A 17149-nucleotide genomic window follows, 5' to 3' on the forward strand; every position below is an offset into this window, starting at 1 on the left:
CATCTGTAAAATGAGCTGGAGAAAGAAATGGTGAACAAAGTCCAGTATCCCTGCCAGAAAAGAAAAGAAAAAAGCCCAAGTTGAGTCACAAAGATGCAGACATGACTAAAATAATTGAACAGCAACAATATAGCCATATGTATTAAGAACATTGGGGTCAGAAAAACTGGGTTCAAAACTTCTGATGCATAATATGTATATGAAGCTGGACGAATTATGTAACTTGGGACAAGTTAGTTGTCCAAGAGATTCCCAAAGTATAAAGTTGTAAAGCAGGTGCTGAGAGAATTTCTTGACTAGGAATTTCCCTATATCATTGAAATCGCAAGCTAATTCAAATCTTGATAATAGTTACTCCAGGACAGCTGGAAAGCGCAGAGGATAGAGCATCAGCTCTGGAGTCAGGAGGACCTAAGTTCAAATCTGGCTTCAGACACTTAAACCCAATTACCTAGCCAAAGAAAAAGCAAGCAAGAAAGGAAAATAATATTTACTCTTACTATTTTTCTTTGGTAAACATTGTGGAATATATTAATACAGATATGCTTGGAAGAGCAGATATGATTTATTCAGTTAACTTGACAAAAGCTTTCTTGCCATGGGGAGTCTTGGAGGAGGAGGGCATTTCTCAATGAAGATGAAGTTTTAATGGAAACCATACTAAAACCTCCCCTTATAAGAAGTAAGAAGATGAGTTTGGGGTTCATGGAAAAGGAAAAATAGGGAATGTCAACAGATAAATCCAGAGCTAAGGGATCTTATTTAGAGAGATGGTCCTGAATGATTATAGAGCAGACCACGGTAGCTGTCAAGGTTTAGGCCCGAGAAGCCTTCAGGTTTTTCCTTATCGATTGATGTTGTTCCTGCCTTTAATTTTCTCTACTTCTGGTAATTGCCTGCAACTATACCCATAGTGACAGTGTTCTCCATTACCTCTGTTATAAAGTTCTTGTTCAGTTTTACAGATGCTAAGGTATTGATTGCTATTTTACTCTAATTATTGCTAATTAAGGAAAACTTTTTCAAGAGACTTAGGCAACCTGTGTGTCTCAGCTTCTTAGTCTATGAAATAAGAACAATTATAACAGTTCTATATAGCTTCCCCACAGCTTATTGGGAGAATGAAATTAGGTAATTGAAATGAAAATGTAAAAGGGAGTAAAACGTATCCAGGAAATATTAATTATCTTTTAAATATATTTCTATAATATATTCCTAAAAATATGTGATTAAATCCCATTCACATGTTAGTAGTAAATTTTTTTAACTGCTCTGGTAAAATCAAAATTACAATAACCTATCTAGTGTTTGCATGAGGAACCTTTCTTGAAATTAACTATTTTGGACCTCAGGTTGTTGTTGAGTCTACACACAGAATGTTTCTCACTTTCTGGTGCTGGTGTTTAATTGTTTCAGTCATGTCTGATTTTGGGGGTTTTCTTGGCAAAGATAGAGGAATGGTTTGCCATTTTCTTCTCCAGCTCATTTTACAGATGAGGAAACTGAGGCAATCAGGGTTAAGTGGCGGGCCCAGGTTCATATGCTAAATCTGAGACCAGATTTAAACATAGGCCCAGCACCTTTGCCATACCACCCAGCTTAGTAGGAATTGCCCAAACTTGAGTTCAACTAGGGTGGCCTTATTATGGCAATAAGATTATAGCTTTGAAGGTTCAGTTACCTGGATGACCTTTAGTCTGGTCATTAATTTTCTCATCTGCATAAACAGACATCATACTACTTTTATTACGTACTTTATAGATTTCTTGTAAAGCTTAGAGTGCTGTGGAAAAGTGTACTATCAAGAACCCTGGGTCACGTTGAAGTCATTATTGTTCAGGTGTCCACAGGAACATTACTAAATAATTAACTCTAATAGACAAACCCTTTTCAATTTGGTCTTTGTAATGAATCTTCTGTCGGACATTGTTGAGTAACTTGGTAAGAATGCATCTCCTTGTTTTATACCGCAGCTGATATAAGTGGATAGTTGAATTATCTGTGGATATATCTTTAAAGAAGTCTTGCATAATTTTGATGTATACATGGGAGACAATTGGTTTGAGAGATTATTTCAGCTGAGTACCTGATTGCTTGAGGATTTATGTACCAAGAGAATGTGACTAGAGAATAATTACATAGTGAATGTGCTCCTCTAACATTTCCAAACACCTGGCCTCCAGACAACAGATTAAACCAAAGGCAAAGTACAGGTTTCTGTTTAACATAACAATGTATTCTCTAAATATTTTATTCTTTAGTGCTAAGAGAGGAATTTAATGGAAAATCATACAAATTAAGTATAATTATTGCATCTTTGGAAATATGTCTTCACAGAAAGCAATTTCACAACTATAGTGGAAGTGGAAGATATTAACTAGCCAGAGAGTTGATTAGTAGGAGAAGGGGATATGAAATTATATTTGTAAAGCGTTTACAGAATACCTATTATGTGTCAGGCATTATGTTAAGTGTTTTACAAATATCTTGTTTTATCCGTATAACAACCCTAAGAGGCAGGTGCTATTATTATTCCCACTGTGTTGTTATTGAGCTGTTACAGTTGTGTCTGGCTCTGTGATCCCATTTTTGGGCAAAGATACTAGAGTGTTTTGCCATTTCCTTCTCAAGTTCATTTTACAGATGAAGAAACTGTGGCAAACAGGGTTAAGTGACTTGCCTAGTGTCTTACAATTAAAAAGTGGGGCTAATTTTGAATTCATGTCCTTCTGACTTTTCTGGGCCAGTATTCTATTTAGTTTATTAATAGTAATAATAATTCACATTTTATTGTGTCTTGTTATCTACAAAACATTTTCCTCACAACAATTGTGTATTCCCATTTTTTTACAGTGAAAAAAAACTGATACTCATGAAAGTTTAACTGAGAATTGCACAAGGTTTTGCAGTTGATAAGATTTTATGGTAGGGCTTCATTAAGTTCACTAGTGCTAAGTGACTCTATGCTCAAAAGATTCTCAGTAAGAAAAATGATTGATTTAGTGCAAGATTCTTAGTCACAAATTAGCAGCTAGCATCAGCTAACTGTTACTGTCCTGCTTTAGAATGCTACTGTATAAATTTCCTCAGTGTCTGAATTCTCTCAATGTTAAAATCCCTTCTGTCCTGAGAACTTCACCTGTCAACTCTGAAGGCTCTCTGGAGACAAGTCCCTTGCTGAACTTCTCTTTTATAAGAATTTTAGGCTTCAGAGGTTGAGGGATTCGTCCATGTAAATGAGCCTTTGGACTCCCGACCCTTTATTACCTCTCATTGCTGAGGGTACATCACAAGGGTAATGACATTGATATATTCTAATACACAGCCACAATGCTTGCTTAGCAGAATTTCCTCTAATTCAAAAGAGTATCATTCTGGATGGTTTGTGTCAAGCACTATGCTTATATGGAATATAGTAAATATTAAATAAGTATTCTGCAACTTGATCATGTATTGTACTCAGGGTGTTCCCCTTTGTTAACTCCTTTGGTAACCTAAGTCGGGAAGTATTTCCTCAAAGTCAATGACCATGAAATGCCTTAAACTTTATGTAAGAGGTCATACATCTAGTCCCTAGGATAGTATTAAAAGTAGACAGGTTCAAATTCTTTCCAGTTCTGTTGGCTCTAAGTCCTATATTCTTTCCAACATGCCAACTTTAAGTAAATGCTTACTATGTGCCAGTTACTGTTTTAAGTACTAAGAATACAAATAAAAGATGATAATCCCTTTCCTCAAGTAGATTATATCCTAATGGAGAAAGAAAACACATAAAAGAAAGCTGAAAGAAGGGGAAAAAGAGAGACATAAAGGTACCTGATCTAGGGCCATGATAGAAAAAGTCCAGTGAGCCAGGAATATACCCTGGAGAAGGATGAAGCCAAGGCTGGTTTGGGCATCCTCCTCAAAATGGATTTTAGCTATCAGAAAACCAATTAATAAGAGACTTTGTGAAGAAATTTCCAAGGTGCTGTAGAGAAAGATTGGGAGAATCAGTTGTATAGTTAGGAGAGGATTGAAGACATGGTTAACTTGGATGACCTCCTTAAATTGAAAGTTCTCCAGTCAGCCAGTTGTAAATAATGACTTTGTTGATCACCTATTGAAAAGAAAGTGTAATTTATTCACATAAAAAAGGATAATTCTGAACACACTGTCTTGTTATCATGATCTTGCTTTCATATTGTAGACTGGAAAAGAAAGTGAGGATGTAATCAAAGAGTTCACAGAGCTCCTACAAATGCTTGAAGAGATGGAAGAATTTATCGTTCAAGTGGCAACATGGGAAACAGAAATCAGACCTGTTCTGGATTTTATTAAACACCAAGGTTATGTGGAAGCTTCCATGGAGGAATCTCTGCAGGTAAAAATACAGAAAACGCCAGTTTAACAATAGCTGTGATCTTATATTTCAACTTAGATCAGTGTTCATAAAGAAATTCTAAGAACCCTGTGTTTGGTAGCCAGTGTCACTTGTCAGAATTCTTACTACCTAGTGCTGTGAGCCTAGGAAAGTTCAAAATCTATTTCTTTGTAACTCTGACACTGGCTTATTTTAGGGCTCTGAAATAATGAAGTATGGCATGAATTCTCACCTGGTTAGTTGTACTCCTCTCTCTATATAAGGGAAGCCACTAGAAATGGACAAAAAGTACTCTAAAACAGAAACTGGGAAATGTTTAATTAAATGAAAATATAATACAATATAGAGAATGATACTTTGATACAATATAAAGAATGGCAATTTGTGATTTTCTAAGTTAATATATAACCTTCAAATATCTGTTTCTATCTGAGTTTGGCACACTGTCCTAAATATATCTTTGTTGTTTTAATTGGAAGAGCTGAGGTGTTGGATAAAAAGATTGCTTTTCTTGATGCTTCATGAATCTCTTTGGAGTTTTCTTGGCAAAGGTACTAGAATTATTTGCTAATTGCCTTTCCAGTTCACTTTACAGATGAGGAAACTGAGGCAAACAGGTTTAAGTGACTTGTTCAAGGTCACACAGCCAGGAAGTATCTTAGTCTTCTTGACTCCAGGCTTAGTACTCTATCACTGTGCCATTTAGTTGCCCCAAGGAGACTGAGTAGAATTACAGGTAGAATTACAGTAGCCACAAGCTGGTCAAATCCTACTACTAATCAGCATGGAAGTTTTCACTTTTGTTTCTGATGTGGACCAGTTCTTCCTTTCTTAGAAAGTCTAGTGGCTCATTTCACTCCCAGGGATCCACCATATTGGTGTTGGAATAGTTTTGTTCACCGAAATAGCTTTAGACTTTCCTCAGCTTAGAACTCTTAACCCAGCACCTTCAGCTTCACCAGTAACAGGAATTACAGATGTCCACACCATGCTGTGTTAGCCAAATATCATTGGGCAAGTCTTTTGGGAATCTTTAAGCTCTAGAAGGGATTGCAAAGATGATCTAACTCAAAATCTCCATTTTACAGAGCAAATAACACTCCCCCAAAATTTAAATGACTTGATCTAGTACACACAGCTAACAAGTAGCAGAGATAGCATTCAAATCTAGTGCAAATTTGCTGCTCTTTCTGTTACTTAAGGCTGTGTTCTTTTAAGAATCTGTAAAATGGGGATAATAACACTAAATGATCCTCTTCAGCATTCATTACTATTGTGCATCACTTTGCCGGCCAGTGCCTTTGATTTTGAATCATTTATCTGTCTTAATCTGGAGATTAAAATAATTAAATTTTAATTAATATTAATTAGATTTAAATTAATCTGGAGATTAATTTTTAAATATTTTTATTTTAACTTTTTATTGACAGTACATATGCATGGGTAATTTTTTTTACAACATTATCCCTTGTACTCACTTCTGTTCTGATTTTTCCATTCCCTCCCTCTACCCCTCCCCTAAATGGCAGGCAGTCATGTTAAATAAGTTATAGTATATCCTAGATACAATATATGTGTGCAGAACCGAACAGTTCTCTTATTGTACAGGAAGAATTGGATTCAGAAGGTAAAAACCTGGGAAGAAAAACAAAAATGCAAACAGTTTACACTCATTTCCCAGTGTTCCTCCTCTGGGTGTAGCTGATTCTGTCCATCACTGATCAATTGAACCTGAATTAGATCTTCTCTTTGTCAAAGATATCCACTTCCATCACAATACATGGAGATTAATTTTTTTAAAAAATTCAGTCTCCACACAGGAATTCAATGCAAATTAGTAAATCCGATTTTATGTTGTATTTGAAGTATGATTTGTGAATATAAAAAATTACTAACTTTTTTATTGAAAACTTGCCCATGGACCAGACATCCACATCTTAACTGATTGCAGGAAATCCTTCTGATTTAAGTAAAGGAGAACATATTATTTCTTCTCTACAACTCATTTCTGCCTTTACTTCCATGTAACCAACACACTAAGAAGCAGGGGAGTAAATAGTTAACATTATAGTATCCTGCAGTAGTTATTACACTCAATCCTCCTAGGGAAGAAGAAACATTGAAAGTTTAACTGAGTTTCAAGTCATAAAATCGTCCAGGCATGAGTTTTGACAACATGGAAAAATTCCAACAATAAAAATAAGAAATAATCCCTTTGCAAGTCCTCATTTCTTAGTTTTGTGAATTTTAATCTGTCTGTATTCTCTGTGGTAAGCATAGAGAGATCATTTTTATAGTTTTGAAAAATGGAAGTCTGAGAAAGTCACTCAGTTTTCTCATCTTTAAAACAAAAGGTTTGGATTAAATGGGCTATGAGGTCTCTTTCAGCTGTAGTATCTATGCTTATGTTACTATCTGTATTATTTTAGCAAATCCCTTAACCTCTTTGAGGTTTGGCTTTTAAAGTGAGAGATCTTGAATCTCTAAAATTAGTTTTAGGTCTAAATCTCTGATCTTATAATCAATATTGATAATTAATGTCCAGTTTATCTTTTAAATAGTATTGTTTTACATATAGTTGGTACCATCTTAAGATATTTGTACCATAAAAGATGTAATTTTGAATTAACATGATATTAAAAGTATCAGGATGCTTTTTAGAATCTGAGCATTAAACTATTTCACACATATATATGTACAAATACGTTCTTAATTATAAATTATTTCCTCCTTATTTACAAGATAGTATTGTTGTTGTATATGGTACTTGGTAAGATAAATTTGTCTTAAGACTATATCCTCAAGTTTTCTTTAAGCTGGAAAATGTAAGCAATACTCAGAACATTTACTATGTAAACTTCACCATCTTGGATTTTGGATTCATCCTTAATGATTTTGGATTAACATAATTTTTATCTGGATTAATGTTGAACATAACTATGCTCTTACTTGTTTCCACAGAAATTGATTGCCCGAGGATCTATGTACCAAGAGCATGTGACTAAGAAAGAAAATGCATTACAAATAATAGCACAAAATATTTCAAGCAAGGCACTTCTCCAGCATTTCCATACATCTGGGCTCCAGACACAAATTAAAGAAGCAAAAGACAAAGTTCAGGTCTTTAACATAGTGCATTTTCTAAACATATTATTCCAGGAGCTTTTAGTGGTCTGAAAAAAATGCAACCATTCATTTAAAAATTTTCTACATAATGTTATTTTTGCATTATAGTATAAAATAATTATTGCTTAGTGGCACATAAATATAATATATTAGAATCTATTGGAAAAAACCAAGTTACTATTCAAAAGAAACTTCAATCAACTTTTATTAAGTACCTTCTATATGAATTCAAGGTCCTTTATAATCTGACTTTAACTTATCTAACAGATATTTAAATTTTTGTTGAATTGAATTATAGGTCATTTTGCTAACCCTTGGAAAATAAACAAAGTTTTGAAGAAAAACTTGTTTTTTTCATTTAAAATATTGTGTGAAATGTGACTCATTTAAAAATGTTTTTCTTCCCAGAATAATATGGCAGAGCTAGATGCTGTCTTACAGGCCTCATATGAGAGTTCCCTAGAAATGGATGTTAGGGCCAAGTTTGAAAAGTCACAGAAGGAACTTGAGTCAGATATTATAAAGGTGCGACAACTCCTTGGACAAAAAAGGAGCCTTGGTAACCTAGTTTCACAAAAGAAGGTAGGAATCTCTATTGCCATTACTTTCAGAATATTTATTGGTAATAATTTCTCTATTAAAAATCAAAATACAAAATAAAAATTGTTAGTCTTCATTATCTTCTTTTAACCTCTGAGTTTTTCAACATCTGAATTTTTTTGTTAAAGAAGTAAAAGTGACTTATAATTTTAAAAAATTCATTCAAATGAAAAATTAAATTCAGATTTTTTATGTAGACTTTTAAAAATTGTTGAATGATTCATTGAAAATAGCACTGGAAAAGGATTAAGAATCAAATGAGAGTGTGAAAGTACTTTATGAATTTTAAGAAAAGGATGTCATCCTTATTCTTCAACTATAATTAGCTTCTTTTTTCATAATAGTAGCTTTTTATTTTTCAACATACACACAAAAATAGTTTTCAATATTCACCCTTGCAAAATCTTGTGTTCCAAATTTTTCTCCCTCCCTCTCTCTCTCCCCCTTTCCCTAGACCACAAGCAATCCAATATAGGTTGAACATGTGCAATTCTAAACATATTTCCACATATAATTAATTTCTTTAAGTTTGATTTATGACATAGAAGTTTTCAGGAGCTATATATTTAACATGGCTAGACTTGCACTTTAAGAAGATTACTTTAGCACCTAAATGGAGGATTGCTAGAGTAGGGAAAGGCTTTGGGTACATAGACAACTGGAAAGCTATTGCAATAATCAAGGCATAAAGTGATAAGGGGCTGTGGCAGGGTAGTGGTTGTTTAAGGGGAGAGAAAGAGACCTATGCAATAGGTATCACATAGGAAAAATTAAAGGACTTGATAGCAAAATAGAATGAGAGAAAATGAGGAGTTGAGAATAACATTGAAATTAGAAACCTGGGTGACTGATTATATAGTGGGGCCATCAAAAGTAATAGGAAAATTTGGAAGAAGAGAGAATTTAGGGAGAAAGATCATGAGTTTAACTTTGGAAATACTGTTTTGAAGTTGTCTATAGAATATTCAGCTTGAGATGTCTAATTGGATATGTAAAACTGTAAATCAGGAGAAATGTTAAGACTGAATAAATAGATATGAGAATTATCTATCTGTATAAAGATGACCATTGACTCTTTGGAAGTTGATAAAATCAGTGAGGATGAACAGAGAAGAACAACCAGGACAGACTCTTGGGGAATATCCCTGGTTACCATGATCTGGATGAAGATTCAGTGAAAGTGGAAAAGGAGCTAGAGAGAGAACTGTCACAAAAATTGGAGAGGAAAGGGTATCTAGGAGAAGAGTATGATTAATAATATTGTAGGCTTCAAAGAGATCCAAAAGGAGGAGGATTGAGAAAAGGCCACTTGATTTTTAGCTATTAGGATGTCATTGGTAATTTTGAGTAGAACAACATCAATTAAATGAGATTGAAAGCTATATTACAGAAAGTTTAGGAAAAAAATTAGGGGAGAGAGAGAAGAAACACTGATTGCAGAAAGTTTTATCAACAAAATGGAGAAGAGATACAGAATAAAAGCTAGTGATGATGGATGGATCAAGTGAAGGGCTTTTTTTAAGGGATTTAGGAAAAATGACTGAGTTTATAAACAGGAGGGAAATAACTTGTAGAAAGAGAAATACTGAAGATTAATGAGAAAATGGGGATAACAGAAGGGAGTAATTTGATGGAGAAGACAGGATGAAATGGGATCACTGATGCATGTAGAGGAGTTTGCCGTAGGAGGACGAAAGGCCACTTTTTGGGTGATAATGGCAGAAGGCATCTTTATGATATGAGGTAAGGCAGGGAAAAGAAAGATCTCTCAAAAACTGGCCTCCATTTTTTTTCCAGGAAAGCTCCAGGCAAGGTTAATCAGTTGATAGGATGAGGGAGGAGGAGTCCAGGCAGGTTTGAGGGGAGACTTGGAATTGTTGCTATGATGAATCAAATAGTGAATCAATTAAGGAGGATTGCCTTGCTTTCAATAAAGGTACAAATGGAATTAGTTAACAGATTTATAGAGAACTTATGTTTAACATAGTTTCTCCACTTTCTCCAACTTCTTTCAGTAGGATGTAAATAGAAGCAAAGATAGTGTAGGGTGGAAGTAATTTAAGGTTTAGGACTGGCAAAGTATGTCTGGCAAAAAGATTGGGGAGGGAGTGGGAAAGGACTCCAGTGTAAAGAATGATGTTGAATTCAATTGGTTCCCCAAAGGGAAGGGAGGTGTGAAGGCTTGAGAAAGTACTGAGGGATTAGAGGTCATAGTAAAAATTAAGAAAAGGTTGAAGGTCAAGAAGCAGAGGGAAAGATAACATGATAAAAAGATTATGATTAGGTAAAGAAATTTTAAAATTCAGGAGTATAGAAGTGCACTTCCAGATGGTCCCAAGATTAAAAATACAGCCATTCCTATTTGTGGCTGAAGAAGAGGGGCAGAGGAGGAAATGAGTAAGTTGAGAAATGAGAAGTTAGGACATTTGAGGGAGGATCAGTATATTTATTGAAGTCCTTTTGTATGAATAAAGGAATTAGAGTAGATAGAGAGCATGGGTTAGTTGCTGAACTCTATGAGGAAGGGAAGAGAGTCAGTGGATAGCAACTACCAGAATTTTTACTGGGCTATGAATATGGATTGCATGAACAACAAAAGAGAGGTAACTGAATAATGGTGGTATTGGAAGAAGCCATGAGGGATTATGGGGAGTAAGACGTTAGCAAATGCTTAGTACTGGAGATAATGAGGAAAATGCATATAGAGCAGAATTCAGAACTCATTTTGAGAGGAAGAACAAGGATAATAGGTAGAAGGAAACATAGATCAAATTAAGAGTCAGATTGCAGTGGTAATTGTACTGCCTGTCAGACCTCCCTATTAGTATAATTGCCACTAATAATTGAAATTTCTTTGCACTTAGGTAGGACATAAAACACTGTTCCACATACTTTCTACATTTTGTTGCTTATGTAGCAAACTTAATTATTCTTCAGTTAGAAAGCATTCAAGAAGCATTGTCTAATACCTTCCCCACCACTTTCTTTGCTCTGATATAGCATCACAGCTGTAACTTTGGTTTTCCTAACTAAATTCATTTCTTTTAATGTCATGACATCCCCTAGTATTTTTCCTATCTCTCAACTATACCATTTTAGAGTAGAGTAATGGGTACTTTGCAGAAAGAACCTCCTCTAGCCTCGTGAGATGTAACAGTGGTTTCTCTTTACAAACCTTCAGACATGATACAGGTGACATTCTATGATAGGGTCTTCTTACACCCTAGAGTTCATTTTTCAAAAGTCTATCATGTCATGTCTGACTCTTTGTGATCCACTTGAGGTTTTTGAGACAGAGATACTAGAGTGATTTGCCATTAACTTCTCCAGCTCATTTTATAGATTTGTCAGCTGAGACAAGCAGTTAAGTTCTTGGCCAGTGTGGCATAGGTAATAAGTATCTGAAGCTGGCTTTGAATTCAGTTCTTCTGTTCACTGCACCACTTAGCTGCCCCCTTCATCACAGACTTTTTAAAAACTGATTTTTGAGTATAGAATATGTGGTTGGGTTAATGTCTTTGTTATTTTAATTTTTTTAGAGAAATTATTTTTTTCTAACTGAATTTAACAAATATCAACAAACATGAAGATTTTGAAATACAAAAAAAGCTTTTGTTATATGCAATCTGTTTTCTGTAGGTATTTTAAATTTAACATGATTGTATCAAAATTGCCTTTTTTGTGTCCTTTTTCTAAATTTCTTTTTGTCTTCTTTTCTATGGTTTAATGCTTTATTATTGTTCCTTTCTTTCTTTTCTTTTGCATGTAATGTATTTTCATGTGTTTGCTATATGTTTTTATAGGATATCCTAGCTATTTTAAACAGTAAACACTTGGACAAATTTTTGAAAGCTGCTGAACAGCTAAAAAATATTGTATCTCCTGATGAAAAGTTATCCTTAGAAGAAATGAGCAGAGAGTTCTCTAAAGAGTGGGAGGTGAGATATCCATAAGATTTATGTGTCATTATGTTGGCTGGAACCTCAATTTCTAAAAAAAAAATTTTAAAGAAGAAAAATATTTTCATTATTTGGGATGGCATTAAGTGTTATTCTTACAGAGAGGGGGATGTATTTACTTTAGTTTGTTCTTAGCTCTGTGGTAATCATGATATATTTTTTATTTGTCCTGGGAACAAACAAACAAAGCTACTTTCTAAAATTTTTATTTAATAAGTATTTATTGAATGGCTTAAATTTACAAATACTATGTTAAGACAGATGCTCCAGCCAGTCTATGAAAAGCTTACAACTCAGGAGAGTAGGTAAGACATGTCAATATAAATAACTACACTTTGGGTCAGAATGTAAAAGTGTAAATAGAGGCACAAAATCCTTCAAAGAAGAATTTCAGAGGAGGAAGATGTCACTTCTAACTGGAAGAAATGATCATGGAAAGAGTTACATTGCAACTGACCTTTATTAAAGTATGGGTAGAAATTTGATGAGTGGTGCTGGGGGAAAGAAGCATGATGTTTATTTTATTTTGCAGGTTCTTTATCAAGAAATATATTTATATATTCATCGAATAAAAATTGAAATTGAAAAGGAGCTTATTGAAAATATATCAAAACTCGAAAAGCAACTAAATAAAGAGAAAAAATTACTTAGTAAAGGGAAGACTAAGGGACTACTTGAGGAACACAAGGTAGACTGATTTCTGTTTAAATATTTTAATTGCATTTGACATCTTACCTTGACTTGTAAGCTTCTGTTGGTATCCATTCAGATTTATTTCTATTTCATGGCATGAGTTTGGAGTAAATGATCTAAGAAAATCATTTTCAGATCTATCTTTCTGTGGGTTTATCACTTTCAGGGTGGAATTTTGTCACTGCCTTGAATTCTTTAATTTATTGTTGGCTCTTATAAAACATCGTTAATGTTTAGCTTCCCTTGGTTTGTTAGTTATATAGGAGATATAATACTTGTTACTGTTTTTGAAATAGACACAATGGCCTTTGAAGGATCTGAGTGTTCTAGGAAAGCATGATATGCTTCATTGGAAGGCTTTTACTGATTAAACACACCAAACTTAGCCTTGAGATGTTTGTGAAGAATAGCATGTCAGGACAAAGTTTCAAACAAGTCAGGCTGAACAGACCTTTTATTTATTTATTTTTTTAAAATTATTCCCCATTTAAATTTAAATTTAAAATTTTCCCATGGTTCTTTCATTGAGTAGGCCGTGCGTATATAAACAGTAGCACACATTTATTTATTTTATGTTGAGGAAACAAGTCCTAAAGTGTCCCATTTTTACATTTTCAGAACTCTTTTATGTTGTGGAAAAGTCACTAACAATGAGTAACTGCCAGTACTAAAGGAGTTAGTTAATAGGAGAATTTTTTAAAGGATCTGAGTAATGGAAACTATAGAATTACATAAGACCTTGTGACTCTTAGAATTCAAAAGTTGGAGGGATATGAGAAGTCAGCTAATTCAGGCAATACCTAACCAAGAATCTCCTCTATCCCATAAATCAGTAAGTATTAAGTCCCTACTATGTACCAGACACTCTTTTAGACACTTGGAATACAGAGACAAAAATGAAACTGTCCTTGCCTTCATGGAGTTTACATTCTGTTATGGAGATAACATATGCAAATGCAAAAATATATAAAATATAAAAAAAAAGAAGTACAAGACAAATTCTGGAAGCTAGTGGGATCAATGAAGGTCTCATGTGGCAGAGCTTATGCAAAAATAGAGAGATAGGAGATAGAGTATCATGTGTGAAGAACAAGAAGATCATTTTAGCTGAACTGTAGGAAGTCTGAAGGGGAGCAATGTGAGACGATGATTTTCGACTTAGATTTTGAAAGACTTTAAATTCCAGATACATGAGTTTGTATTTGATCCTTGGAATTAGCAACCCCCCCAAAAAAAACAAACAAACAAACTGGAGTTTGTTGAGTAAGGGAATGACATGGTTAGAACTTTATTTTAGCATAATCACTTTGGTACTTTTGTGGATAAGGGATTTGAGAAGGGAAAGGAAAATTCAGGAGGACCAATTAAAAAATTAAAAATGGTTGTGTAACATTGTTCCCACTCTTTTTAATCATCACACCAACAGGCCAGTTTAGGTTCCTATCATCTGTTGCCCAGATTATTACCATAGCCTTCCAATTGATTTTTGATCATTTAAGCTCTTCCGCATACAACCTTTAGCTTTCTCAATCCATTTTACACATAATTACCAGGTCTTCCTATGTCACTCCTCTGCTCAAAAAATGTCTATGGTTCCCAGGTGCTTCCAGAATAAAATACAAATGCCCCTGACATTTAAAAGTCTTCAAAATCTGATTGTAACCTATCTATTGACACTCCTTACTCAGCTTCATATACTGTACATTCCCTCAACAGTAGACAACTTCTTGTTCTCCATGTATTTTATTCTATCTCTTGCCTGTGTCTTTGCCCAGAAAACAGCATACCTGAGGTGCTCTTATTTCTTACTCCTGTCATTTGAAATCTCTTGTTGCCTTACAAATTTCAGCTCAAGTATCAATCACTTCAGACAAAAAGTCTTTTCTGAGTTCCCAAACTGCTAGCGTGCCCTCCTCTTAATCACCATTTTAATATTATATATTCATGTTATAATATGCTTTTATATACATGCTATATACTCCCAGCAGAATGTAAGCTCCTTAAAAGCAGATACTCTTTTGTTCTTTTTTTCTTTTAAAAAACCCAAACCCTGCCAGATGCACAGCAAGTACATAACAAATGTTTGTGAGGTGAAATAAATGGATTCATCCTCATTATCCTCTTTCTAATTTACATTGTTCTTTCAAAAATGTGGCACTTTTGTTCTGGATATTTTGTCTGTCTCAGGAGGGACAGATTTTAGAGGCAGCTAGAGGGTATAGTAGATAGAATAGTAGCCTTAGAATCAGGGAAATCTGAATTCAAATCTAGCCAATCGATCTAACTACTCTCTGCTGGAGAACTCTAATTGTAGAATACTCCCTAGACTGATGCACAACTATGTGGACCAATGCTTTCAAGGCTGGATTAGTAGAACAGACTTTTAATTCAAATATAGGCTTAGAGACTTACTAGCTGTGTGACCATGGACGAGTTGTTTAACATATATATGCCCCAGTTTCCTTATCTGTAAAACAGGACTAATAATAGTACCTATCTCCCCATGATTGCTGGGAGGATCAAATAAGATAATAATTTAAAAATTTCTCATTTTCAGATTCTCTCTCTACTCCTTCCTTTACCCATTGAGAAAGCAAGAAATATGATATTAATTATACATATGAAGTTATGCAAAATATTTCCGTTAGCTAGATTGTGAAAAAAAATCAAGAAAAATAAAGTGAAAAACCATATTCTTCAGTTTGCATTCAGAGTTCATGAATTCTCTCTTTAAAGGTGGATAGCAATTCTTATCATGAGTCCTTTAGAATTGTCAAGAATCATTGTATTCATCAGAGTAGCTAGATCTTTCATTGTTAATCATCATTACAGTATTGTTGTTACTATACACATTGTTCTTTTGATTGTATTCACTTTGTTTTGTATCATTTTTTTCTATAAGTTTTCCCAGGTTTACAAGAAAATGTGATTAACGATAAATCTTAATGCTACCTATTATTACATTGTTAGAAGTAGCTGATATATAGATTAACTTTAATGAATTGTTTTATTTCTCTCTCTTTTTATTGGTATTGTAAGGTATGGCTTGCTAAGGGGAAAAAAGACATATTTAGATAATGTGATGTAAAAACAAAGAATATCAGTAAAAATTTTAAAAAATGGAAATAATCAAATAGCTATTCATCATTATAAAAATGCACTAGTTTCTAATCATTATGGGGGAGGGGGAAATCATGCCATCTCACAAGGAATCTTTTTTTGCTGTTTTATTTCTTTAATTAGGCTTGCTTTTCTGATGAAGGGAAACTGTGTCAGCTTGATCACTACATGGAAGCCCTGAGGGAACTGAGTGAAGAGCTGACTTCAGAGGAAAGTCGACAAGAAATAAGGAAAACAATTATAGAATATGAACAAAGACAAAATGGAATTAAGAATACTGCTTCTGAGATTTATATGATGCTCCAGGCCCTTAATGAAAACACTCAGATATTTGAAAAAAGGTTGGTATTTCATGAGAATATGAGGAATTTCAGGGAAAATCTTTATAAATTTTCTTCCAAAACTTAAGACAAAAAAGTTACGTAGCATTTTAACGTCGATGATATTGCTTTGGACTATTTGAGGTTTATGGTACTTATTTAAATGAAAATTTCTTTTACTTCCTAGGAAGCCTTCAAGTGCATCTGGGAATGGTGGGAAGGATGTTGAAAAGATGGCACAGCCTTCCAAACCAAATGATGCTGCTTCATCTGAAGAGGTATGTTCTTTAGATGATGATGATGATGATACGCAGGTTTACAACCTGCGTTTTTTTGTTTTTTTTTTACATGTGTTATTTCACTTAATTCTCACAATAACCCTGCAAAGTAGGTGCTGTTATTACCCCTTTTTTACAGTTGAGGAAACAGTCTGAGAATGGTTCAATGACTTGCCCAACTTTACATGGCTAGTAAGTATCTGAAGCAGGATTTAAATTTTGGTTTTCTTCACTCTCAGTCTAGGATTCTACCCACTGCATCACCTGTCTCCTCTTAGAAAAAAATCAGTGAAGAAAGCCTTCAATATTATAATCATATCAGTATAATTATACTTACCAATAAAGTTAGGATTCTTTTAAATCCAGAGTGGTTATATATACTTATTATGTATCTAATTTATATTTTAATGTACTTAACATCTACTGGTCATCCTGCCATCTGGGGGAGGGGGTGGAGGGGTAAGAGGTGAAAAATTGGAACAAGAGGTTTGGCAATTGTTAATGCTGTAAAGTTACCCATGCATATAACCTGTAAATAAAAGGCTATTAAATAAAAAAAAATAAATCCAGAGTGGTTGGGAAAATTAAGGTCCTGGTTAACTGAGGCACTGCATTTCGCACTTCCAGAATTTCAGAGCCAGAAGGGACCTCCAAACTTATTCAGTCTAAAAAAAAATCTTCTTTACAAAG

The 17149-nt window shown here is 34.1% G+C and overlaps 1 protein-coding gene across 1 annotated transcript in view; it reads left to right on the forward strand.

Moving 5' to 3' along the window:
- The window catches only part of SYNE2 (spectrin repeat containing nuclear envelope protein 2), a 297544-nt gene that overhangs the window by 35491 nt on the left and 244904 nt on the right, over positions 1-17149 (forward strand). The window contains exons 14-20 of the mRNA XM_023502825.2: positions 4190-4363; positions 7325-7483; positions 7898-8071; positions 11893-12027; positions 12581-12736; positions 15985-16202; positions 16369-16459. Coding sequence (XP_023358593.2) covers positions 4190-4363; positions 7325-7483; positions 7898-8071; positions 11893-12027; positions 12581-12736; positions 15985-16202; positions 16369-16459 — 1107 coding nt within the window. The remainder of the gene's footprint in view (positions 1-4189; positions 4364-7324; positions 7484-7897; positions 8072-11892; positions 12028-12580; positions 12737-15984; positions 16203-16368; positions 16460-17149) is intronic.

This window comes from Sarcophilus harrisii, chromosome 2 (assembly GCF_902635505.1).
Source record: "Sarcophilus harrisii chromosome 2, mSarHar1.11, whole genome shotgun sequence".
Classification (NCBI taxonomy): Eukaryota; Metazoa; Chordata; class Mammalia; order Dasyuromorphia; family Dasyuridae; genus Sarcophilus; species Sarcophilus harrisii.